The sequence below is a fragment of the Rhinatrema bivittatum genome, chromosome 7 (assembly GCF_901001135.1).
Source record: "Rhinatrema bivittatum chromosome 7, aRhiBiv1.1, whole genome shotgun sequence".
In the NCBI taxonomy this organism is placed as follows: Eukaryota; Metazoa; Chordata; class Amphibia; order Gymnophiona; family Rhinatrematidae; genus Rhinatrema; species Rhinatrema bivittatum.
In genome coordinates, this window is record NC_042621.1 from 138484873 (window position 1) to 138512757 (window position 27885).

The window sequence follows — 27885 nt, forward strand, 5'->3', positions numbered from 1 at the left end:
TTTTTGATACATGACAGAAAGTTACCGACATTTGCACAATTGTGTGCATAGATACGAGTACTCAAAATTACCCCAGTGTCTTCTCCCATGGAATTGATGTATTGGTCCTCATATTTTTGCCCTTGGATACATCCTCCCAGTGTTCTCAGATCTTCTCCGCCCTCTAGTGGCCACTACTTGGCATGACAGGTGTGAGAGGGCTTATATATAGGCAGAGCAGCAAGCTGGCTGGCAGCATTGGAAGAGCCGCAAAGAAACTGTGAACGGTTGGGAGCTCTGAGGATTAACTGATCATGGCACTGAAGCAACAGCAGCCTCCTTACCTGCACCTGGCAGAGCTCACAGCCTCTCAGTTCCTGGATATCTGGAAGCACTACGATGCAGACGGTCAGTATTATAAATGAAGAAAAAAATTAGAAAGAAAAAACTTTATTTGATTAAATCTACTTGTTACAAATATTGTCTGATTTAAATTATCTTGTAGTCCTAAATACATAAAAATAGTTTGAATACTATTTGGTTTAAAGAATAGAATTGATGAGCACTTCATTATAAAACATGCTTTTTTTTTTTTTTTTTTTCCTTTTGGCAATTGTTGCACCTGACAACTTTTCTGCTTTATGCTCAATTTCCAACCAGATTTGTTTGCTCAGTTGCATGTATTTGTTTTAAATTTCATACATTCTGGACGAGAAATCTTACACCTGCTGGAACCCTTCAGCCATTCTCTGAGAGCAGCTTTTGCCAGGAGCAGAGTCAAAAGAATCCTAAAAATGCAATATACCCCTCTTCAGCAAATATTTCCATGTGGCTTGATCTTAAGCCCGTTTCTTCCAATCTCAGGACTGCTTACTGCAATCAGCAGTGTCACAGCAAAGACTGAAAGCCGTAAAGACAAGCAAACAGTCTAAAAAAAACCCAACTTATGCTAGTGTAGAGACAGCAAAAAGGGGCAAGAGCAGTGCTCTCCAAGGAGCTACGGCTTCGCAGCTCTGCCTGTTACAGGGAAGACGTTTCTTAGATACCAGAGCAGAGACCCAGCGATACCATTTGATAAGATTCTACACAAAAGGAATTGTGCTGCTTGAAGAAAAAAAAAAAAATCTCGAAGGCAAAGAGGTGATGGGAGTTTGGTCTGCGAGGAATGACTTTTCAGCTTCCCAAAGCAAAAGGGAGCTCCTAAGTGGAGCTGCCTTAGGAGAGAAGCTGCTGGGGAGGCAGGAGCTGCTTGTGGGTGGACAGGGGCGGGTAAAGCTTCTCCAAGGTGGGCGCTTCGGAAACTCTCAGCTGCTTCTGCAGCTTCATTGTCTGCTCTCAGATGTGACTGCCTGCATTCCAACTCTTTGTGAGGATTCTCTCGGTTTCAGGCTCTCCTTCTTACCTTGAACGCCATAATTTGGGGGTCTTGCTCTGCCAGTTGGTTATCTAGGGGAAGGGGTATTAGAAGGGTGTGCATGATGGGGGGGGGGGGGGCATGATGGGGGCTGAACACAAGCCTGTTTCCTTGTAATGAAATATGGAAGTGCATTCAAATACCTTGAAGGTATAACATAGAAACATGACAGCAGAAAAAGACCATGTGGCCTACCTAGTTTGCCCATCCACACCAACTGTTCAGCTCTATAATCCCTACCACTCCCCCAAGCCCTCCGCCCCCTGTCCTTGTCCCACGCTTCCTTAAATTCAGATACTGCCTTGTCTTCCTCACCTCCATAAGGAGGCTGTTTCATGCGTCTACCACCCTCTCTGTAAAGAAATATTTCCTTATATTACTCCTGAATCTACCCCTTTCACTTAGGGCCGGTGCTAGCTTTTTTTTGCTGCCCTGTGCGAACAGTTACTTGGGCTGCCCTCTGCCCTCCGCCCGCAATTCATTCAGCTGTTGTCCCGGGCCCATCAAAAAAAGCCCAGTTCCCTCCAGCAATCTAGATTTTTAAAAACTGACATGCTCCTCCCCAAATGGAACCCATGGTCAAGGGAAGGGCATTAGGTAACCTAAGCAAACCTTACAGCCTTGCACACACACACACGCCCTCTACGGACACACATACAATTCAATTATGCATTTATAACAGATTTTACATGAAAAAAGAACATTCAAAAGTACAGTCTTCTGAGGCAAAAATATTACTTACAACATACATATTATATTTACATGCACTGCTGTGCTTCCAACCACAAAACTGTGCAAAAAAGACTCTTGGAACTCCTATGGCATTAGACTTTGTGTGTGCTGGGTGTGGTCTTGGCCCTCAGAAAACCTTGAATAAACGGAATTACCATTACAATATAGTAAACCTCCCATACCAAAACAACCCTAACTGCAAGCACTCAAACAGTAACAACCCTATCTTTGAAAAGGTATCACTGCACATATTACATCAGGCCCTAGAACACCAGTACAATTCATATTAGGAAAACAGAACAAATCAGACTGCTATAGATCCCTACAGATAAATTATATGGTAGCAGAATACCTCACCTCAATCACACACGGAGAACAGATACCCTGATGAAATATAGAATAAAGAGACCAGAAAGTATAAATAGAAACATGCTGAGAAGAACTGAACTGGAGCCCACAACAAGCCAGCCTCTATAAGCAACAATGGAAAAACAGAAACATTACCATTTTTCATAAAATATTAAAAAATAAAATCAAGAATTGTAAACCATCAATCACAATAGTAAAATCATAGTCATAAAAAGAAGAAATATTTCAAACCAGTTAATAAATTGAATATCCAAAATTTCCCAAACACCAATAAAATATTTCAAAACAACTGATGGATAAAAAAATTCCAATAATTAAAATATGCTCTAATATTTCCCCAAAAAATAATAAAATATTTCAAAACAGCAGAAATATCAAATTACACCCAAAAATTAAAACTAGTAAGGATTAAAAAATCTCCTGCTCTCCATACCTGGGATCTTTTGATTTCCAGTCACCCTGAGATTGTCATGGGTTGGGGGAGGTAGGGACACACAAACTTTATCTTCACACACACTCACACACACACACACACACACATACACAATTATTCATTCTCTTATTCTCCATCTCATTTATACATGCCTTTGCTCTCATACACACTTGCTCTCTCTCCCTCACAGACACATACACACACACACACACAGGCACTCGCACACAGGTTCTCACACAGACACACACATGCACCCAGGTTCCCACACTGACACACACACACAAGCTTACACATAGACACACACACATACACATGCACACAAACTCTGACCCAGACACAAACACATACACATGAACACAAGCTCTGACACCGATACATACTCAAGCTCTCAGACCCATACAACACACACACATACACATGAGCACAAGCCCTGACACAGATACACACTCAAATTCTGACACAGACCACACACAAGCTCTCACAAAGACACATGCACACAGGTTCTCACACAACACACGGCCTCCTCTCTACAAGCCACGGTGGGATGGGATCCACCTTGGCCCCGCTGGCCTCCTTCTCCTTTAAGTTTGGGCCGTGGTGGGATAAACTGCACCATGGCCCCACGGGCTAGTCTTTCCTTCGGTTCAGCCGCACTGGCCTTTCTGTGATGGGGGGACGGGACACAGAACGCTGGAAAGCTGTGAGCACAGCTAAAAGGAAAAACTGCCTCGGCCTGGCAGGTTTAGCTCCACCAGCGGCCCTCCTCTCTTCTTCGCAGCCGTTTTTCATTTTAGGCCACTGGCAGGTTAGGCTCCACCGGCAGCCCCATGTTCTCTCCTGCTGCCCCTGCCTCCCTAGGTGTGCCACCCCATGCAAATGCACAGTGTGCGCACCCAGTTGTGCTGGGCCTGCTTTCAATCTCATCCCAGGACCGCTCATTCCAGAGCCTGTTTTCTGTTGAAAGAGGCCCACCTTCTTTGCACTGATACTTTGGAGGTATTTAAGTACCTCTATCATATCTCCTCTACTCCACCATTCCTCCAAGCGTATGCATGTTTAGATTATTAAGTCTGTCCCCGTATACTTTATAACAAGGACCACTGACCATTTTAGTTGCCCCCCTTTGGATAACTCCATCCTGTTGATATCCTTTTGAAGGTGCGGGCTCCAGAATTGCACACCAGGGACCTATACAAGGGCAATATCACCTCCCTTTTCTCTTCTGATTCCTCTCCCTATGTACCAAAGCATCTTTCTGGCTTTCGCCATTGCCTTATCCACCTGTTTGGCCACCTTAAAATCTTCAGATACAGTTACTCCCAGGTCCCGCTCTTCCTTTGTACTTAGAAGAATTTCACCTCCAATACTGCACCTTTCCCTTGGGTTTTTGCATCCTAAATGCATGACTCTGCATTTTTTAGCATTAAATCTTTGCTGCCAGACTCTAGACCATTCCTCAAGCTCCTCCAGATTCTTCCCCATGTTTTCCACACCTTCCTGGGTGACCAGCTTGTTGTAGGTTTTGGCATGCACAGGAAGCAAACTTTTTTTTTAGAGGAAAATTTCTGTAGAACAAGAGGTCAAAATTTTCAGTACTAGGGGGCCAGATTTAGGAGCAACATAAGGAATGGTCTCCCAGTGGATGTGTGGAAACAAAAATAGCAATGGAATTCAAGAACGTATAGGATAAGCAAAGAGTTGTGCACAAGCGAGGGGAAAGCCAGAGATCAGCTGGGGGTCTATGGCAAAACATCAGAAATGACACTTGGGCAGACTGGATGGACCTAGTCCCCAGCTGCCATCATAATCTATATGTCTTTGTTTCATTTGCATGTATTTTCAATGATCATAAATTCCTGTTCCATGGAATTTATGATCATTGACCCCCTTCACATTGAAGGATTTTTGTTTATCGAAGGGAGTCAGTTTTGGCCACACAGGGAGTGACACAGTAGCTTTGGTTTCCCTAGGATGCCAGCAAATGAAGAAGAGTTTCATAGCAACACAATATTTTCCAGGCATTGACAGGCCTTAGAAGCTTCTGGAGAAGACAGATTTAGAAATCTCATGACATGAATTATATCTTGGCTTTATGAGGAAGGGTGGACTGGAGGGTTATAAGTTGGTTGACTGATCAGACTCTTTTCTTACTGGCCTTTGATGGGCCTGGTGTGCCCAGAGAAGGGAGGCAGATTGTAATGAATGGGATGTGATGAGTGCAAAACAACACAATATATGGACCCCCCCCCTTTTAGAATAATGCTAACTGAGCAATGTGAGGTGCCGAATGATGAGACGAGCCGCATGATGGGGGAGCTGAATGATGGGACTTACTGGAATGATGGGAGAATGGAACAAAGAGTAGGATCTGAGTGATATGTTCTGGCAGACATTTACGACCAGCCCAGCAGCATAACCAGCACAGCAGAAGAAAAGGGGGAGAACTCACCGACCAGGTCAGTAGAAACCCAGTTTTTCCTAATTTAATTTAATGGAAGATGTGGGAGCATTTGGCATATTTAAGGGAATGGAGGAAGCTAACTACAATCCTTCTCATTACATCACTGGAGGCTGTAGTGGAACATGGTATGTATTGGGAGCAGTTTTATTTGCACTTGCTGAGATTTCTCCCCTCTGTTCGGAGGTGGCATTTGAGGGAACCTTAGACATTCGGGTGCTGTTCTTCCTGTCATTCTCATATAGGGTGGTGCTAAGCAAGCCTTCAAACTCTCTATAGGCAGAAAGGATTATCTCAGGGGCTGCTCAGGTCTCCGGGTCCTTCCTCCCTCAGCTATCTCTTTATCTCTGGAGTATTCCTCTGACTTCTCCCCGCCATAGAGCAACCAAGTTCAGGGGCCACCACCTGAAAACAGCTGCTGCATCTCACAAGGGTGGAGCACAGTACTGCAGGTGACACCCCCATCTCACCTGGAGACTGAAAGCCCTTCACTGTGCCACCATAAGCCAAGGTTCTGGCAGGAGAGATCTATGTCTTTTTCTGTGTTTTCAGGAAGAATGATCCTAGAAGGCTCCTTGCTCTAGAATGACTGTCAAAGTGAGCAGGCATCTCCTTTTATTTTAATGCGTGCTCGTCAATTAATTCTTGATGCAGTTAACTTTTATAGGTAATGTGACAGTGCACCATCAGCAGGTCATTTATTCAAAAGTCCCATTACCTTCAATGTCCTTGGCTCTCCAGTTGCAAGGCACCTCCATGTGCCATTGCTTCTTCTCCTCTCATACCCTAAGTCAGTTTGGTTCCAGAGCTGATGCCAGATAGAGGGCATATTATGGTGCACATAGTACCTCTTGCTGCAAATGTCATATTTCTCACTGTGTGCACCTCACACTCTCACCGTGCACATTAGTAAAGGCTTCTCTGGTGTTTTCAGGGTGAATAAGTTGTTCGTGTGCAGAGGAACAGGAGTTTTCGGATTGGATTAGCCCCTTTCCTGATGGTTGACCTGTTTACCTACACAAAAGGGATAGGAAGCTAAACTCTAGGAGCTAACCTATAAGGGGGATGCTGACACTCCCAGAGTGATTCTAACAAGTTTTAATGAACTGGGGTTTGGAACCAGAATACAATCTGTCAAGACAAGAGAGACACAGAAAAAGAGAATGAAGGAGGGAGAGAGGGGAGAGAGAGAATAGATAAAAAAAAAGATAGAAAAAGGCATGCAAGAAGAAAAACAGAGAAGTAAAAGAAGAAAGTTCTAGAAAGAGGGAAGACAACTAGAGATGTAAAAGAGACAGCAGGCAGAGACAGACAAGGAATGGAGATAGGGCGAGAGAGAGAATAGGTGACAGACAGAAATAGGAGCAAGAGAGACTGAAGAAAAAGCAAAGTATTAGAAAGAATAATAGCAGAGGGAAGGAAAGAGCAAGAGCGAGCTTTATAATAATAGGGGATTATAGTAGGATTAATGGTACTGGGATCAAAACTGCAGCAAAGCTATAGAAAGAGAGCCTTATAGCATGGATGTCATTAAGAAACCTACAGCTACAAAGCATTTATTCCTGGTGAAAGGAATTTCTTGCAGAAATGTCCCTCCGTGGTCATTTCTCTGTGTCTTTCTTCCCTTACCCCCCTTGGCTTCAGGCTTTTGAGAGATATCTCCACTACATTCTTGATCTCAGCCTTGTTACGGTCAACAGCAGGTCTTGAGTACCCCTCTGAGATTGTCCAATCAAATCTAATCTTCACACTATTATTAAACTCTCTGCCTCCAAGGAGAGGCAATGTCCCTGCGGAGCCCAATTAATGAAGGAGCTCTTAGAAAACTCAGGCTGTTTCTGCGGCATCAGCAATAGTAAACACTTTTAATCTGGGTTTGCTGCCTTCCAGATGTCAGGGCAACAATAAACCTTCAGTGAGAACCAGTCTTACTAAGGGGGACACAAACTGCCAGGTAATCTGACGAAGGGAGGCTGATTCAAATAAAAAAGGGGGTTGCAGACTGCCACATTCATCCACAATATGTTCATAATTATAATTTATGAACCAAAGCCAGACACCTTGTTTGTGTCCACACTCTGATAGGGCATTTCCTATTGCCCTGAAACCATGGTGATGATGGTGTCTTTGGAAAGCATAAAAGCCAGAGTTTTGCCTGAAAGAAAGCGACCCATGATCTAAACACGAATTTTAAATAAAAAGTCTGTTCGGTGGTTGTCACAGCAGCTGTGGTAAAAATGGGCCACTGTGCAGGTTCACTGAGGCTCCTGCCTCACGTGCTCAGCACTGGTCCAGGAATCTCCTCCTTGAGTGCGCCGGGGAGGAGAGAGTTCATGAAATGCTGGAACCAGGTTCCCACTAGTGAGCGCAGGCTGGGGAATCCTCTGGTGAGGGGCGGACTGCAGAGGGAGTGGGCCCCCTGTACCATTTTCGAGGCAGTGAGAAAAGTCTGCACAGGCCTCACTGTGGCCAGGAGGAGACATGAGTTGGCGTGGGCCCAGGTATTCTTCCAGGGCTAGAGAAGTGGAGGGACAATGAGTTAAGTGCTGGGGTATCCCCTCCAAGTCCCGAACTGAGAGTGAGCACAGGTAACATTTTACAAAAATTACTTCAGTAATTTGTTTTGCCAGTTCTTGCTTGTCCATATAAGTAAGGTACTTGGAGAAACTTACCAAGACAAACCCCAAATTATTCAGGCACCTTTACCTTTAGGACAGCCCTGTGGTATGACCAGACTTTCCCAGATAACTCTGAATATTGGCGTTTCCTGGATGAGATATTCGGATAACTTTGCTCTGCTCCGAAATGCCCCCGGAAAGCCTCCGATTTATCCGACTAAATTTTACCTGTTAGAGGGGCAGGAAATGCAAACCTCAGGGTTTGACCGGGTAACTTAAACCCCTTTAAATATCAACCTCTGATTTTTTAAGAAAAGTGGCACAGTCTAAAAATGAACAAATTCTGTTAGGTGAATGTTATAGTAGCCAATGTAAAACTGGCCACTGCCCAGGCTTCTCTCTCATATCGTCAGCAATAGTCCAGAAAACCCTTCCTTGGTTCTCAGGAGGAGAGAGATAATGAGTTCCCTCCCTGGACCTAGAAGGAGCGAGACAAGGACTGCAGGGCAGGGGGTCACCACCCTGGGAAAAGACATGAACTAGCGCAGGCCCAGGGATCCCCTACAAAGAGGAGACAATGTGGGAGAACAAAAGAACTGGCTCAGATCTAAGCATCTCTTCGCAAGGCAACAGGAGGAGAGAGGCAGAGAATATGGGGACGAGTGCAGGCAGAATTTTACAAAAAAAAAACCCCACAAGTTTCCATTTTTAATATTGCTATCCAACTACATTTGGGTGATTTGAGGCACAGGAAGATGAAGTGACTCCCTCAGTTAAGGCCAGTGCTAGCCTATTGGGAGCCCTGGGAAGGAATATTTCAGGGGGCTCCCACCCTCAACACACAACACAACTTGTTAAACAGCTCTTGCTAAATGAAATGAACAGTATTGGAAGTTAATAAATTACGGTACCTTGCCTTTGTTAAAGGTGCTGTCCCTGGTATTTACCTGTGTTAGGGGCGGGGGGATGGTGCCCTGAGTGCCCCTTACAAGAGTAGCATCAATGTCTCCACAGACACTGCGTGAGGTATATGAGGTCGGAGTAGGAGGTTTAACACTCCCCAGGGGAGGTGTCGTGAGTTTAAGGAAACTCCAGGGCCTTCATGGTTTGGGCCTCTTCACGCCTCTCTTTTCAAGTCAGAGGTTCCTCGGGTTTCTCCACTCCAGGAGAGAGGTCTCTCTCTGGCTATGAGAGGTGCTGGTGGGGTGGGGTCTCTCAACGGAGAGAGGACGAACTGGGAAGGTGGTTGGGGCCCAAGCTTGCAGGGTTCCTGGCCTTCAAGATTAGCAAAGTCTTGACTTGGGGGTCCAAGAGGAATTTCTGAGATCTGCAGAGGATTCAGGAAAGAGGTCTGCAAGAAGAGGGGAGTTAAGCTCCATAACCCCAATTCTGTCTAAAAGAGATTTCTTCAGGGAGAGTGGAGCAAGAGGATTGTCCTTTGTGGGAGTCAGAGGGAAGACTGCCTAACCCAGGGAAGATCCCAAGCATTGCGATCTGAAAAGAAAGAATCAGCTAGAGGCTCAGCTGCTTTGTATATTGGAAGGTAAAAGAGAGATGGAGAAAGAGAGATGCATGCAGAAGAGCAGGTACCAGGGGAAGTGCTCAGAGATATGCAGCACTGATGTTAACCAAGACTGTGATTTCAGTTTATTTGGACTTTATTTTCTGTATTGAATGTGCACTAAGCTATAGGGTACCTTTTGGTGATTTTTGGTTTCCTGCAATCAAGTTCACCAGTAAAGGTTTTTATTTTTTAACAACAACAGTTATAGTGTGGAGTGTTTGTTTTTGTTTTTTACTGGACTGTGTTGCAGGTGGAGAGAACCCTTAAGGGCCTTGAAAGTCTAACTCTTTGGCCCCTGGGTGGAAAGAACTCAGGAACATGGCTACTGTCCTGACCCGAGACCTCCCCCATGAGCCCCTGCTTGCCAAGAGAAGTCGGAGAAAATGGCACCCAGTGTGGGACCTCTAGGGTATGGGAGCTCTTGGGGTGTGAGGAGAGGTGTCCCCCTCCCTCGGGATGCCCGCCCATCAGAATTTGGAACTTTTCATTGGAATTTGGCAGATTCGGGATGGTTGCTGTCCTTCTCACACCAAATTAGAAGCCAAGAAAATTTTCCCCGCCAAAGGAGTTTCCCCCTGGGAGCAATGCTGATGCGAGGAACATTGTGGCTGCTGCACAGTTATTGAGAAGCCGGCTGTCATCACCAAGGCATGAGTAAGCCTCATGCTTGGTTACACTGGGAGAGAGCATCCTTAGAAGAAAGAGGGGTGAGCATGTTGGAGGACCAGAGAAGGAAAAGCGATTTGAGAAAGTCCAGGAAGTTCCCGGAAGTCCCGGAGAAAGTCCCGGAAGGTCCCGGAAAGTCCCGGAAGTTCATCTCATTCATTTAGGGGTGGATAAGTGAGATTTGGTAGGGAAAGATGGCTGAGCAGCCTTTGGAATATCAACGACTAAAAAAAAATAAGGATCCCCTCCCCCATCCACAGCCGCTCATCCTCTCTCCCTGCATTCACTTGTGTGAGAAGTAGCTTAGGAGGGAGGGAAGGAGCTTGGGGTAGTTTATTTTCAAGAGAACATAAAAGTGTGAGAATCCTGCGGCCGGACAGCTTTCCCTTTTAAAGGTTTGCAAATTTGGGAGAGCGGTTGAGTGGCTGTGAATGGTTGAGGAGGGTTCCTTATTTTTGCAATGAAGGCTGGCAGAGAAGGAGGGAGGGGATATTAGCCACTCTTCTTCCCCAGAGAACAGGCTTGTGGCTTGGGTAAGTAGAGAAGGAAGGAGGGAGGGGGTATCTGGCCTTCTTTCCCACAGTCCTATTTTTATGATCAGGCTGGTGGAGAGGATGGGAGCGGGGCATTGGCTCTCCAGGACAGCTTAGTTTTGTTTTGGTTTTGTGTTGGGTTTTTTTTTACATTAGGCTGGGAGGAAGGGGAAGCAGGGATAGGGTATCAGCTCCAGGACAGCCTTGCTTTTATTTCACATTGGTACATTATAGGCCTGCTCTTTCACCAACTGGAATTGGCTGGACAGCACTGAATAGCAGAGTCGATCGGCCAAGGTTTAACCCCACCCCCCAGAATGCCCCCCAAAACCGCCTCTTTTTATTTGGCTAAATGTTGTGCGTGGTAGGGTTTCCTGCAGAAAATTTAGCCAGTCGGCGAGGAGAAATATTGAAATCTAGGGTTTTGTCTGGCTAACTCCAAAAGTTAGCCGGACAAGCCCATTGAATATTGACCTTTTAGTAAATAACAGCAGATAAAGACCAAAATAGCTCATCCAGTCTGTCAAGAAGTTATTTGTTCATCTTGGGTTTTTGCAAATTCCCATATATAACCTGACACCCACTCCCCCTTCCTCCATGTCCCCACCCAAACTATCACAGTGGTACAACTACCACCTCTTAGGTTGTAACTACTGCTCCATGCAGGCTACCCCCCAACTTTCTCATAGTTCCCATGCAATCGCACCAGTGCTGTGTAGACTTGCAACTGCCACTCGGTGCAGGTTACCCACCCTATGAACTTCTAGGAAGCTCAATGCAAGCCTACCACTGTGTTTATTTCACTTGAAAAAAAGTGTGAAGTAAACACAGAGGAACCCTAATGGCAAGAAGATGGTAATGAATCACCCAGGCAACCTGCACCGAGCGGCAGTTACAGCCCCAAACAGCAGTGGTAGGCCTGCCTCGAGTTTCCTAGATGTCATAAGGTGGGGAACCTGCACCGAGTGGCAGTTACAGCCCCAAACAGCAGTGGTAGGCCTGCCTCGAGTTTCCTAGATGTCATAAGGTGGGGAACCTGCACCGAGTGGCAGTTACAGCCCCAAACAGCAGTGGTAGGCCTGCCTCGAGTTTCCTAGATGTCATAAGGTGGGGAACCTGCACCGAGTGGCAGTTACAGCCCCAAACAGCAGTGGTAGGCCTGCCTCGAGTTTCCTAGATGTCATAGAGTGGGGAACCTGCACCGAGTGGCAGGTTACCCTATGACTGTTTTTGCCTCCACTTGGTATATTAGTAGGCGCACACTTTTAGATACTATACACATGCATACACTAAAGGGTAAGCCCAGAAAATTGTAGCCTAATAGAAAATATTTTATAGTCTCAAACATCAAAAGAAGAGAAAGAGAGATTTCAAAGTGCATGAGAATTTGTCTGAGTCACAGAAATAACAGGGTTCCTGGAAGAGAATGTCACAACAAAGGAGAAGGAAAAGAGGAAGCTTTTCCAATCTATTAGCGTCCAAAGGACAGGATAATGAGGATGGTAATATGCGTTAGGCTTATTCGTGAAGGTAAATAAAGAGCAGTTTTAATTTTCAAAGTCAAAACAGCATCCAAAAAAAAAACAATTTTGTAAACTAGGAGTGCCCACCATTTTGTTTCTGAATGTAAAAAAAACAAACCCTCTCCAAACAGAAGTGGACTGAATCCCAGCAGCAGTCCCCCTCCAATCCTAGAAGACTTCTGTGGCAGTCCAGTTCAGTCCCCATGTATGTGGGGAGAGGGATTTACCCTTCTTCTCTCCTTTCTCTCCCCTTCTGCCATTTTTATCTATCACTATCTGCCTGGCTCACTCTTCCTGCTTTCTTCTCTGTCTTCCTTCTCCCTTCCTTCTTTCTCTCCTTTTTCTTCCTCTTGCTTTTTGTCTCCGTGTCTTCTGTTTCTGTCTTTCTTTTGTGGTCTTCCTCGCTCTCTCTCTCTGCCCTATTTTCCTTCTTTGTCCTTGAGTCTTTACTCCATTTTTTCTTCCTTTCTCTCTCAGTCTTTCTCCATCTCTGCCTTTGTCCCTCTCTTTACTGATATTTTTCTACCACAGTCTCTTTTCTTCCCTTTTTCTTTCTTTCTCTCTCTGTCTCTCACTTTCTGCTATGGCTTTTCTCTGTCTTCCTTATCTGTCTCTCCTCCCCTCTGTCTCTCTCTCTTACGATCTTTGCTTTCCTGCTCCCTCTTTGCCCCTTTTATTTCTCTGCCCTGATCTCTCCCTCCCTCTCTCTCGGCACTGTGTGCAGACTTAATTTAACGTTTGACTTCAACCCAGCCATAATGAATGCAAAATAAATTAACAGGTGCTGCTCCCTTCAGCTGCCTGCGCATGGTAAGGGCCAGGTCCAGGGACCCAAGCTGGTGCCGCTGCTGGCTTTGCAGCAGGTTATGATGTTGATAAGTGGTAAAAGTCCCAAGAGGGTGATCTCGGGGGGGGGGGGGGGGGGGGGGGGTGCGCTCTGGAACCCTTTATTCGCAGGGCGGAGATGGCTGTGGGCTGCCAGAGAGGAGCTTCTATTTCACAAACAAGCAAAGGGGAGCCAAGCAGCCAACTTAGCAGCAGTAATAAACAGATGCCATCAAGCCCTGTTTACTTTTTCACTGCTCTGTCTAACTAAATTCTTACCCCCTGGGGAGGAGGCTTTTCAGGACCCAGCTGCCTGGGGATCCATGCTGGTACCAAGGGAAAGAGGGAAAAACAATACAATGCTTTTTTTTTTTTTTTGGGTGTCTGATTTGTTTTCAAAACCTCTCCCTCTCTCTGTTGTATTTCTGTTTCATCATCCCCTGCTCTCAGCTCCCCTTTTCTTTTGAAAGCACATTGCTCTCCTTCTCTATGCTGTCAAGTGGTAATTAATACCCTGTACCTCTTTGCTTGGAGGTAACCGAATCTTTGGATTATTCTTATGCTGGCCCGATGAAAGGTCTCACCACCACCACCTGCGGAGAATCCAGGTGCTCCTGAACCAGCTGCCAGAGCTCTCTGCTACACTAAAACGGCGGCGAAATTTTAAAAGCCCGACGCACGCATTAATTGGGGGATGCGTGAATATGTTGGGCTCGTGCGTGCGGAGGTTTTAAAAGCTGCCCAGTTACGCGCGTTAATGCCACAGCGCGCACATCTCAGAGGTTTTCAAGCAGGGGCAGAGAGTAGGCGGGGCATGGGCGTGAGGCTGAGATGTGCGTGTAAATACCTATTTGATCCAGTGTGCGCCGAGGCCCTGCCACGTAACTTTACTTCTGCTATGGATGCAGTGTAAGTTATAAAATAAAAAAAACTAGGAAGATTTGCGGGGTTTTAGGAGTCGGGGGCTAACTGGGAGGGAGTGAAGGTTATCAAACCAGTGGGGGTTAAAGGGTAAAGTGGGGATGAACAGGTCAAATTGGAAATGGCATCAGTGCGCGCCTCTTTTAAAATCCCCTAATTTACACGGTAGCTGCGTCATTTGCGCAGACTTGCGAATGAATAAGTTTGGTGCACGTGTGTGCGGCGAGACTGTTTTCTAACATGCACACATATATGCATGCGTGCTATAAAATAGCCGCATCCCTGGGCGCGGGTCAACAAACACGCGCACATCTGCATGCGTGCGCCGGTTTGAAAGTTACCTTCCAAGGGGGTGACATTCAGACTGCCTGCACTGGAAGTAAGGCCGTTGCTATTTTCTTCCCGCGGCCTTTGCATCAATTTTCAGAGCCAAAGTACGCAGCGGACATTTGCATCCACAATTTTTTTTTTTTTGATTGGGTCCTTGTTTCATGGAAAATAATGTATGTGGAGTTGAAAACGCAATTTGCACCCGCTGTTTTCCATCCTCCCCATCTCCTCCAAACTTGGCTAAATGTATGCATGCTGTGGAACCCTTACAGGCACATGGTGGGAAGGTAATTTCCAGGCAGTCAATTTATGCTTGGGAATGGCCCCCTCTGAATAAGAGCGACAGGATGGGATTTAAACCTGTCTCCAGTTATTCTGCCATCCACGCTGCACTTGAATCACGTGGCAGTATGGAGCTCCAGTAACTGTATTGCAGGGGTGACCAACTCTGGTCCTCAGGAGCCTAGTTTTCAGGATATCCGCAATGCATGAGATATATTTGCAAGCACTGCCTTTATTGAATTCAGCTTCTATCTCATGCATATTCATTCTGGATATCCTGAAAACCTGGCCTGCTTGTGGCTCTCGAGGAACAGAGTTGCCCATCCCTGGACTAGGACAAACTCTTCTTTTTCTCTATCTGTTAGTAAAAGTGGACCCTGTGGTACACAAATATCTGTGTGGCACACATGCTGTGTGCAGCATTTGCAAGAGGCATTTCTGCAGCAGAGAGCACTTGTGAGCGGCAGGTATTTCTGTATACCCATCCCTCAAGATAACTTCTGCAGAGCCAAGCAGCAGGGCGAGGCAGAATAAGGTTTGTGCACAAGAGCTCTGAGTATGGTACAGGCTGCAGGAAGAGACATGGGACGAGTTTAGAGAGTAAGAGATCTGCCATGCTTAAGAGCGGGTGAACACTGGCATCTCATGCAGGTGCTTCTCTGATTCATCTGGAGTTAGTGGTACAGTTCCTAAAGAGATCGAGTCAGCTATCGGTGAAACCCAGCTAGATTTGCCTGGGTGCAATGAAGATGATAGATATACCCGCCTGGTATATGTATGCGGAGCAAAAGGAAAAGGGCCGTCCCAGGAGCAAGGATAGGTCAGAGGAAGGAGAATACATGCTTAAAACTAAAAAATCAAGTCTACAGGCAACGTTTTCCCCTATTCCACTGCCCAGGCGCAAAGTTCATGGGCACTTTTGTACCCTCGTGCCTTGTAGTCTCCATTTGAATTTAGCTTCAAGGTGCAGCAATAGAAAATTACCCACACAGCTTTCATCAAAAAGGGCAACCGAAAACTGTCACACCCCCCCCCCCAAAATCCAGTTTGCGTCTGCGCATAAAACCTTTAAGCAGGAGTCAGTTCCAGTTGTTTCTGATTTATTTTCCTGTTTCTCATTAACTTTCTCCAGTCCTTGATTTTGCCTCATTGTACTTTTTTTTTTTTTTTCCGTCTTACTGAGCTTCGCACCGTGCGATCTGCCAATTTCACATACTGTGCACCTTGGCATGTGCCCTTTAGTTCTAATTGAAATTTCCTGCCATGCAAGGTATTGGAAGGTATTGGAAGGTATTGGAAGATAGGAAAGCGGATCTTGCTTTTAGTCATTGAAATATCTTAGTTTTACTGAAAACCAGTCCTGATTGCAGCCCTTGAGGACCAGAGCTAGCCCTTCTAATGCCAAAGTGTTGCGCCGCGGAGGAGGCCTTGAGCATCGGAACGCTCAGAGGTCTTGGCAAACTGTTGCGCTGCGATGGAAGAGAGGGCTAGGGGGTGCTCCCCAGCGCGGGATGGAGATGTGTGCCCTTGCAGCGAGACAAAGCCTTGTCTGGGAGTGGAGCTTGGAAGTCCGGAGACAAGACGTGGAGCTTGGAACACAGGGGACGAGACATGGCGAGCAAGGTCCCTCAGGCGCCCTAGACAGCCAGTAGGCTGGTCACGGACCACACTGTCCTCAACGCGCCCTACACAGCCGGATGGCTGGTCGTGGACCATGAGAGAAGCGGGCAAGCTCTGGACGTAGACACAGGTCAGGACAAGTTATTCCTTAGATCCTCCGGAGTTGGAACAGGATACAGCCTTTAAAACAGGAACTTGGAACCGGAAGCTCGGATCATGTAAAAACAAGGAACCTCCGGAGGCACGGGTACTCAGGACCTGGAACAAAGACGAAGACATCAAGACTCGGACATCAGTAACTCAGACATCAGGAACTCGGATGCTAGGCAGGGGCAAGGTGCAGCGAAGTCCATGGAGGAGAAGCTCCCAGGAGGACTGGCTCCATACGAAGGCCAGGATGGACTGACTCCTTGCCAAGCCAAGGGTGGAATAACTACTGAGCCCTTATATAGGGCTAGCAACAGGAAGACGCCCAGGGAGGAGTCCAAGGTGGGACCTGGGGCGGAACAGCCGCGGGCCCTTTAAATCAGCAGAGAAGCTGCGGGTCCGCCCCTAGGAGGAAGGGGCAGGACCAAGGATAGCGGTCATGCTGCCGCTGCCGTGCCGGAACTGGAGCAGGAGGAAGCTGGGGCTTGGGCAGGCCCCGACATAGGAGTGGCGGTATCCTGCCACTGAAGAGGAGCTCCGGAGCAGCCCACCGGCCGCGGAAGAGGACGGCGAAGATGGCGGCATCCACACCGCAGGAAAGGCCCCGGCTTTGGCGGCCTCCAGGCCGCAGGCCAGAACACAGCAGCGGCGGTCCGGCCCGCAGAGGGCCACGGCATCAGGAGAGGTGAGAGGCCTCCCGTGGCTCCGGCCGCGGGAGGAATTGTAACATAGAGTATACTAATTGCTAAAAATCTCAAGAAAGATAATTCTATCTTTAACAAAATAAAAGCAGATCATATGTTGGACCAGTTTGCTAAATCTTATATAACAAATCTATTGCTTCTTTTTGTCTTGCATTAGTTCATTTATGCCTTAAATTTGTGGAATTAAGTAAACCCAATGTGGATTTCCAGTCCCGAAAGGTGAAATTAAAAAAAAAAAAAAGTATAATCAGAAATATTGACATCATGCGTAAACAATGCCCCTGGTCTCCTTGTTGCCATGACAAGGGCTGCAAAATTTAGTTTTTGCCCAGAACTGCCAGATCTCCGCAGAATCATGGGAACCTGGAACTTCTCACCTGCTCCTGCTGATTGGAGCAACAAGAGGAGGAAGATAATTGTGGTGCCTCAGGTTGCATTTTTCTCTTCTGCTGCCTGGAGCCAGAGTGTCCTGCTGCAAACAATGCAACTCCATGGTGTCCCTTGCAGTTCAAAGGGTGACTGTGGCTGCAGAAGACGCACCGCCATGGTGCTCCTCCTTTTGCTGGCTCAGAAGTGTGGGGGCAGGTGATAGAAGGAATCAAAATGAGAAAATGGGGGAGATCAGAGACTGAAGGGGTAAGGGGGGCATCAGCTAAGATGGTGAGAGAAATGAGATTGGTTGGGGGAGGATGAGAGAGGGGATCACTGTCAAGTTTTGTGTGTGTGTTTGTGTACGTGTGTGTGTAAGACAGAGGGCACACAGGATTGGGAGGGTGAGTGATAAGGAACAGGGATGGGAAGAGAAAGAGAGAGAAAGAGGACTGGGGGAGAAGGATAGAGAGATAGAGGGGATGGGGATGAAAATGTAAGGTGGGAGCAAGACTGGAGCTAACCTCCCCCTCCCCAATCAAGATCCTCCCTCTCATGATCCCATCTCCCTACTCTCCTCCCTCTCATTTCATATCCTGTAATGAAACCTCTCTCCCTTGATCCTGGACTATGTCTCCCCCCCCCCCCCATCTCTCCGCCTGATCCTGAATTCTCTCAACCCTCCCCCCCCCTCAAAATGAGGCATTACCCTGCCTCTCTCCTTCCAATTCCCAAATCCTCTCTCCCTTTTCCCTCCATCTCAACCCTCTCCCCCTCTCCCCCATCCTTCTTCCTTATCATCCTCATTACCAGTCCTCTCTCTTCTTCTCCTTCCCACATCCCCGATCCCCTATTTCTCTCCTCCTCCTGTGTCTGAGATTCCCACTTTCTTTCCTCAACCCCATACCCAAGATCCCTTCCTTGGGCTGGTCAATCCTCTTCTTCTGTTGCATCAATATCTGAGATCACTTTTCCCCACCTGCATGAAAAAAATAAATGTCAGCTGTACAAGCAAGGTTGGAAAACTACTTTATTTTTATAATAGAAAATAAAATTTACATTATTTAATATGCAAAGATGTAAACTTATGCAAATGTACCATCAAATCGCTGCAGAATTTTCTAACTCTTGCCACAGAATCTCCTCCTGCTGTCACAGGAAACTGGGGGCTCTGCCTGTAACATATGTTGAAAGACAATGGACATCTGTGTAGAGCTCTGCTATCCAGGCATTGCTCAGTGCATAGGCTGAATTTAATACTTGCAGAATAATAGGAACAACTCACTTTTGATTTGATTTGCATCTTCAGTGTATCAGAATTAAAGCTCATCCCAAGGCTCAGCAAGTCCAGTTCTTGAGAGCCGCAAGCCAGTCCGGTTTTCAAGATATCTACACTGAATATTCATGACATGCAGTTGCAAGTACTACCTGCATGGCATGCACATGAATCTCATGCATATTCATTGTGGATATCCTGAAAACCAGACTGGCATGTAGTCCATCTCTGGCCTATCACCTCAAACTGCAAGGGAGAATTGACTATATCAGTGGTCCCCAACCCTGTCCTGGGGGCCCACCAGCCAGTCAGGTTTTCAGGATATCCACAATGAATATGCATGAGAGAAAAGTTGCATGCACTGCCTCCATAACATGCAAATTTTCTCTCATGCATATTTATTGTGGATATCCTGAAAACCCGACTGGCTGGTGGGCCCCCAGGACAGGGTTGGGGACCACTGGACTATATAATCGTCAAAAATATCTAAGTATGACAATTTACTTTTCAGCAAATTAAGGGCTGGCTTCAAAAGAGTTTTGCTGTAAACATAGAATGGAAGAAACCCTATCAAAAATAGATTTCTAAATGCACAGAATACATGGAGTCAATTAATTCCCTGATTAACCACAGCCACAAATACCCTGCATCCAGGGGCTACTGCTAGGTGGTTTGCCCTCGTCTGCTGAGATGTATTGTAGCATGTTCGGATACCCATGCTTTTACCCACAGTTCCCCTAGCAATGCCTGCTGAGTCTATTCCAGATCTGGAGCAATAGCCAAAAACATAAGATTTACTTCTTCCCAAGAATCCTATGCCATGACCAGACCAGATTATTCTCCCCCACATAATAATAGTAGTAATGATAAATGCATTCATTTGGCGCTAAGCTGTTGGAGGCTTTGAGCAGCATGCTGCACACTTTTAGAGAGTATTTTTCAATAGTGTGCATAACTCCCCACAATCACACAGAATTAGGTACAGCTACGTTATGCCTGCATTTTAGAAACAGTACAATAGGAGCCACACAGTGTATAAAATATCATGCAGGACCACTGCAAAAGTATTCACGAATGTTTCAATACACACATTTTTAATGCAGTATCCATAACGTTTATACACCTATTTTATATAAAGTACATGCATATATTTAATAAATTAAATTATTGTAATAAGTACATGTAATAACCCTCAGTTTATGCATGGAAGGAGGTATTTTATTAAGTTGGCTTATGTATGCATGTATCTTGCTTATGAAAATACTTTCTTAGAACATAAGAACATAAGATTTGCCATACTGAATCAGTCCAAAGGTCCATCAAGCCCAGTATCCTGTTAACAGTGGCTAGGCCAGGTCACAAGTACCTGACAGGATGCCAAAAGGTCGATAGATTCCATGTTTTTTATCCCATGGGTAGGCAGTGAATTTCTCCAAGTCCACTTTAAGAATGGTTTATGGACTTTTCTTCCAGGAACTTGTCCAAACCTTTTTTAAACCCAGCTTCACTAACAGCTTTCACCGCATCCTCTGGCAACAAATTCCACAGAGTTTAATTATGCGTTGAGTATAAAGTATTTTCTCCTTTTTGTCTTAAATGTATCACCTAGTAACTTCATTGAATGTCCCCTAGACTTTGTACTTTTTGAGAGAATATTTATTTATTTATTTATTTAAAGCTTTTTTTATACCGGCATTCATGATAAAATCACATCATGCTGGTTTACAGGAAACAGGGGAGTGATAACATTGAACGAAAAACTGGTGTTTATAGGTAGATATAAAAAAGTTACAATAAAACAAGGGAAAATTGAACTTGGGTGAGAAGAAGAGTAGCTGGAATAATTTAGGCAATAAGAATGAACAGAATAAATTAACTTATTTACAAAGTGTTACAATTAATTACATAGTGTTGATGGGAAATTTACAAGTGGTTGTGGTATGTCTGGAGAGAGTTATAAGAGTCCGTTGTCATATAATAAACAACCAATTCACATTTACCCATTCCACTCCACTCATTATTTTATGGACCTCTATCATATCTCCTCTCAACCGTCTCTTCTCCAAGCTGAAGAACCCTAATCTCTTCAGCCTTTCCTCATAAGGGACTCATATCATCCCTTTTATCATTTTGGTCACCATTCTCTGTACCTTTTCTAATTCTGTTATTTTTTTTTTTTTAGATGTGGTGACCAAGATTGCACACAATGCTCAAAGTGTGGTCTCTCCATGGAGTGTTTTGTTCTCCATATCTTTCCTAATAATTCCTAGCATTCTGTTCCTTTCATGGTCACTGCCTCATACTGAGCAGAGGATAAAAAGGTATCATCTACAAAGAGGCCTAGATCCTTTTCCTGGGTGGCATCTCCCAAAGTGGAACCTTGCATTGTGTGGCTAGAATTTGGTTGGCTCTTCCTACAAGCATCACCTTGCATTTGTCCACATTAAATGTCATCTGCCATTTGGATGCCCAGTCTCCCAGTCTCCCAAGGCCCTCTTGCAATGTCTCACAATCCTCTTGTGATTAACAACTTGGAATAATTTTGTATCATCAGCAAATTTGATTACCTCACTTGTCATTCCCATCTCTAGGTTATTAATAAATATTTAAAAAGCAGTGGTCCCAGTACAGATCCCTGGGGCACTCCATTATTCACCTTTCTCCATTGAGAAAATTGACCATTTAGCTCAAATCTGTTTGTTTTCTATCTTTTAACCAGTTCTCAATTCACAATATAACATTGCCTCCTATTCCATGACTCTTTAATTTCTTCAAAAGTCTCTCATGGGGGACTTTGTCAAATGCTTTCTGAAAATCCAGATACACTATATCAACTGCTTACCTTTATCCACATGTCTACTCACACCTTAAAAAAGTAGCAAACTGGTGAGCCAAGACTTCCCATGACTTAATCCTTATTGGCTTTGTCACCTTAAGCTATGTCTATCTATATGTTCAGTAATTTTGTTCTTTAGAATGGTTTCAACCAGTCTCACCAGTCTGTAGTTTCACCCCTGGAACCCTTTTGAAAAACCAGCATTACTTTGGCCACCCTCCAATCTTCTGCTACCAATCTTCCAAGCACAAATTTGCCAAGACTTCCACCAGTTTACCCAGACCTTCACCAGCTCATCCACACCCTCCATCACTTACTTCAGAACCCCGCCCAAAAACTGCAGACAAAAGAGAAATCAGATTTAATGCCCATGACTTGATTAGCAGTAAAAGCATGCGTGCATGTTTGATGATGTACACGCATACTCAGTTTATAAAATGCATAAATGCACGCATACTTTCAAACCCCAAGCCTTAAAACCCTATTTGTATGTGCATATTTTTCTGTATGGCATTGACAATACCTGTGTACTCCTGCCCTTCTAAAAAATGTGCTTGTTTGCACAGAAGCTACTTAAATGCACAGATGTTGATTTTACATGCACAACCCCCATGTAAGTCTTTGAAAATTATCCCCAAGGTTTTCCGTGCATAAATGGACTTTACACACATAAATAGGCTTTTGAAAATTGCTACACTATAAGGTATTTTTATGCACATAATTCCTTTGAAAATTCACTCCTTGGTGTATAAACATTTAGGGGTAGATTTTAAAAAGCATTTACTCGAGCAAAACTGGTTTTTGCTCGAGTAAATACACTTTACTCAAGTAAGTGGGCTTTTCAAAATTGCTACAATATAAGCCATTGAATTGTCCATAGGATTTACTCAAGTAAGTGCACTTTACTCGAGTAAATAGCTTTTGAAAATTGCTACGATAGTATGTCACATTTACATGCGTAACTCCTTTGAAAATGACCCCCTTAGTCACTTAGGAGTGAATTTTCAAAGGAGTTACGCATGTAAAAGTAGCATATTTCACAGCAATACGTAAATCCTATTGAAAATTACTGCCATAGCCCTGTTGTTTAAGCATGAGGCTAAAAAGGAAATGGTGACCTATATTGAGTTCAGATGCCAGAAAGTACCAGAATAACTAGGTAAGAGTTACAATGTGAATGGAATTTCATCTATTTCCACTTGTGTCTCTTGAGTATCAATACAATTGGCCATGGGTTCTATGTTGGCCACTTCCATCATAAATTCACCACCACTGAATTTGAATTTAATGAATTTATATCCCTTGCCTTCCAAGTTTCAGGGCGAATTACAGTTAAAATATGCATAAAATCATACAATACAAGAAAATTACAAGACACAGAAAATACAAACAGGTTTCAGGAGAGCAAGCAAAATCATGAAAAGATATATGACCTATTCTTTGCAAAATGAAATTCAAAGCTTGCAGTCAGAAAATGATCAACTCAGCTTTTCATCCTTCTTCAGAGGTAGGTAAAGTAGATACATGTCCATTGCAGTTGGGTACCAAGAAAACGATGAACTCTTGGTCCAAATGATCTGAGTCCTTGGTACAAGAGGGTTTATGTTTGTTATGGATTTAAATTCTGAAAGTCATGGAGCCCAATGGGGGTCTGAGCTATCAGCAGTGCCAACCTCCTGCTGTTGTCATTAGCTGCAACAGTACAATGACACCGCTGTGCTGATGCAACTTTTGGCCACAACAGGAGGTCAGTGCTGCCAGCAGCTCTGAGCCCCTGTTGTGCTCCATGGCTTGCAAAATTAAAGCTCCTAAAAGACATAAGCCCTACATATGAAGTACTGCATTATTATGATAACACTTTTCTTCAGAGCTACTTTACATATTTTGCTGGAGGAACATAGACAAAAATTAATCAGCTTGTCAGATGGTTCTTTATACATTAAAATGTCAAAAAATGCATGATTTAGGAGGGAGGAGTGGCAGTGCTGGCAGTGTAACTGAATGTATTTTGGAAAAATATTGCCATACTATGCCCTTCGCTTTGCCCCTCCCTCTCAGGGCAGAGTGTCAGTATCCATACTCCAGCCTTTTACACAGCTCCTGCTCATTATGGTCCTGAATTTCAGTGTCATTCTGTAGGAGTAACTGCTTTACAGTGAGGTAAGCTGTCAGTAAATTTACTGACAGTCAGTAAAAAATTAGAATGAACAAAAAATGACATGTCCGAAAAAAACTTTCATGTTGATAAAAACATCATGAAGACAGAACCTGCCTCCAGTGCTGTTGTTGCGCCCCTGCCTGCGGAACCCGTGGACAGGGCCTTATCTCTGCCGCCCGGGTTACTGCTGGGCCTGCCTTGCTCCCAATGCCGTTGTCCTGCAGCCTGGAGGCAGCCACTTGTCTCCGTGGCTCGGTCCCTGCCGCTACGCCTTGATGCGGCAGTAGCCGCCGATGCTACTCCTCCGCGGCCAGAGGCCGCCTGCATTTTTTCTCTGCATGGCAGTCCTTACCGCCATGCTTCCATGTGGCCCAATGGCCGCCGACACCTTCCCTGCTTGGCAGGGCCACTGTGGTTCTTCACAGCATGGAGCCACTCTCACCGGAACTCTCTCGCAGCCAGAAACCGCCACCAATGTCCTCTCTTCCGTGCGGCCTGGAGGCCGCCCCCGACTTCCTCTTCTTGTGGCCAGGAGGTAACCCGGAGCTCCTTTTCATGCGGCCTGGAAGCCGCCATCATCTTCTGTTCTTCAGTTGCAGGAGCCGCTTCTGCTTTGGACCTGCTCCTCAGCATGGCTGCTTTCCAAGGTCCTGCAGTCTGCCTCCGGCCTTCCCTTAGGCGTGCAGTCGCACCTTCTTCTTCCTTTTAAAGAGCCAGCAGCAGGAAGTGGCTGCTGTTCCTCCAGATGCCAGTTTCCGTCTACTTCCTGGATCAGGTCTACAAAAGGGCCTCGCTCCAGTCCTCCAGCATCTTCGCATTGGCTTGGAAGCTTGTTCCTGAGTTCCAGCACCTGTTCCTGTGTTCTTCCAGCTCAGATGCCTTGTTCCTGAGCTCCCTGTGTCCGGAGTCATTTCCTGAGATGTTCTTCCATGTTCCTGGTCTCCATGTCTTGATGTCGTCTTCCTGTTCTCCATTGGAGCTCCTTTGTCATCTTCCTGGTTCCTGTTGTCCCTCGTCTTGATGTTCCATGTCCCAGAGGTCCGAACCCTCTTCATGTTTCCAAGGATCCGATGTCCAAGATGTTCCATGTTCTGTTGTCTGTATCCTCCTGATGTCCCGATGTCCTGGAAGTCCCATTGCCTTCCTGGAGTTTCTTCAGTGTTTCCCTGGATTCCGGATGTTCCATGTTCCTCTTGTTCCTGGTCCCCACGCATTTGTGCTTGTTCCCTGCACAGATGTCTAGAAGCCCCAGTGTCCTAGTATTCCCTGCACAGATGTCTAAAAGCCCTGACGTCCCAGATGCCTCCATTGTTCCAAGTCCTGATGTGCCAGTCCTGATGTTCTCCCTTGTAGCAGCCCGCACCTCCAGAGGTCCCTTGTTTGTAGAGTTCCAAGTTCCGAGTTCTAAGTTTTAATCCTGAACTTTGTTTCCTGTCCCGGCCTCGGAGGGTCTTGGGGCTGCTTCTTCCCTGATTTGTGTTCTGATGTCCATTGTCAGGTCCTGATCCTGAACAGTTCGCTCGCTCCAGATCTCGTCTTCAGCTGACCAATCCTAGGAGTAAATCCGTCCTATCCGGTATCCGCTTTCCTGGTGGCTGGAGTCCTCTTCTGACAGGATTGTCTTAGAGCACTGCACAGACTCTCCAAGTTCCAAGTCCTTCGTCTGAGTCTCCACGCTCCACATTTGCCCGAGTCTCCAAGTTCCTAATTCTCTTGTTCCTGCTCCTGTGTTCCTTTCTTTGTCCCAGTGTTCCTTTCTTGGCCTGTTCCAGTCCTCAACCTCCTTATGGCCTCCCGCACTCACCGTACCCAAGCAGCAGGTCTGGAAGGGCTATCGAGTGGCTGGAGGGCTACTCTTGAGACCAGCATTGCGTTGCTGGCCTCGCTGGTGCGTGGAGGTCCAGCGGAGGGGTGTTCTTGTCTTGCTCACATCCCATCATTCCTTGCCTCTGTTCTGTCCAGCTCTGTTCCTGTTCCGCCTGTTCCTGCACACACACATCTCACCACAGGGTGTGGCTCGCAGCCCGCCTCAAGCCGTCCCGTGGCCCAAGGGCTCCCGCTCTCCCAAGAGCTAGCGACCGCACCTCCCGCGCTTCCAACGTCAGCTTCCATAGGCTGCACTCGCAACAGCTATGGGCTTAGGCTCTGTAAGTCTGCACTGCTCAGGAGGATAATATCTCGGTGTTTATACTTTTACATCTGAGTGTGCCCCAATCTTTCCTTTGCATGACAAAGCAGGGTCAGTAATGAGGTGCTAGTTTGGAGCTATTGAATCGTTCCAGGTTGCACACTATTGATTATCACCATTAAAATACTCCAAAATAGTCATGAAAGTCCAAAGAGGCTTCCTAGGTATTACTCTTGTCCCAGGAGGGTTCTTCAAATCATCCTGCAAGGGAATTCTGATGTTCTGATTCACCACAGAGAGGAGATGAATAGTTTGCAAGCCCCTCCGTACTTTTGGTGAATGAATGTTAGACAAAACCGAAAGCCAGCCTGTTGGAGCTGACATTAATGTACCCGAGGGTATCCACATAGCAGTGTTTAGTTGGGGGTCCAGAAGCTTGGTTTGAAAACTCTGGTCCCATACCAGGGGACAATATTCTGCTGCAGAGTAAATTAGGGTTAATGCTGCAATGCACAAAATCCTGGGGCCAAAATCCTAAGATATTTCTGCCAGCCATCCTGTATGGTAAGGCTTGCCCTGGTCTTCATTATATTCCCAGTGTTCTCAAGATGCTGTCAAAAGGTGAAGTTTCATTCCAGGGTAACTCCTAGATATTTTGGATTAATTTCATGTTTTACTTGTTCGCACGAATGATACTTTGAGCTCAGTTTTGATGGCCTTGTTGTCTAGATTGAAAATGGAGACCATTGTATATTTTGGATTTGGCCACAGTTTCCACTTTTGAAAGCAATCTGCCATTATTTTATGGAAAAGTGGTATACTAAATTTATAAATAAACATAAACATTATTGTAAAGTAATTGGTTAAAATATAACTGGTGGTCTACAAATTTGTATGTGCACTGTCAGAACAATGTCTTTTGCATTCATAAATTTCCTAGATGTTGTGTCTAACATATCGCTAGTATAAAGATTAAAGAAAACAGTGTCCAGAACAGAGACTTGCAAGAGGATGAAGTACAATATTCTAGGTCTACTAACTTTATTTATATCATTTCACAAAACAATTACAAGTAAATACAGTTTGAACAGCAAATAAGTCGTTGCAGATTACAAACACTGGCAAGACAATTGTTATGGGGAGCGCTGGGAGAACGGTCCCCCTTAGAGGGGGTGTGCCCTTGGGCCACTGGCACAATCCCAGGTGGATCAGGACCATGCCAAGGGTAGGTATAGCGTGTGACAGCGTGGGTGGCGAGAGACGGCCCGACCCCCAGCCGGATCTGCATGCCTTTGGAACCAACTATGGAATGTTGGTAATGAACAGTCCTCTGACCGTTCCCGGCCCTTTTGGACCTGCCGCTGGGATGGCAAAAGGCAGCAGGCCGGACTCAGGGCGTGGGCAGATGGAGGTTCAGGAACAGAAGACGAAGACTCGGGAACCATAGACTGTAGATGTAGACTCAGGAACTTGGAAGGTTCAGGCGTTGGCACGGTCCCTCAGGGTGCCCTACACAGCCAGTACCACTGGTCTGGTCATGGACCACCCTGTCCTACAATCACTGGAGCGGGACCAGCGCAGGAAGGGAACAAGGTACTAAAGACAAGGAATCAGGAACAAAATGCTGCACACCGGCAGTCAAAGCAAGGTACTGTACACCGGCATTCAGAGGCGAGGACTGGGACAGGAACAACAGGAACCAACATCAAGGAACATCAGGAAACATCAGGAACGTGCAAGACACCGGACACCAAGCTGGAACAAAGAACGAAGGCCTAACAGAGCGCTGGAAGAGGAGACCTTCAGAGACAAGTAACTCCAATGCAAGGCAATCCATGAGTGCTGGAGAAGAGCTTTTATACCCCAGGAGCAGGCAACTGCCTGGAAGGAATCCAGATGGGCCACACCTCTCTGGCCCTACAAGAGTGGAAAAGAAGCCGCGGGCCTGCCCCTTCGGAGAAGGGCGTGGCCCACACCAGAGCATCCAGGCTGCAGTGGAG

At 45.8% G+C, this 27885-nt stretch overlaps 1 protein-coding gene across 1 annotated transcript in view; it reads left to right on the forward strand.

Moving 5' to 3' along the window:
* Positions 1–226: 226 nt before the first annotated feature.
* CALB2 (calbindin 2) overlaps positions 227–27885 on the forward strand; it is a 147662-nt gene continuing 120003 nt past the window's right edge. Inside the window, exon 1 of the mRNA XM_029609236.1 lies at positions 227–387. Coding sequence (XP_029465096.1) covers positions 294–387 — 94 coding nt within the window. The 5' untranslated portion in view covers positions 227–293. The remainder of the gene's footprint in view (positions 388–27885) is intronic.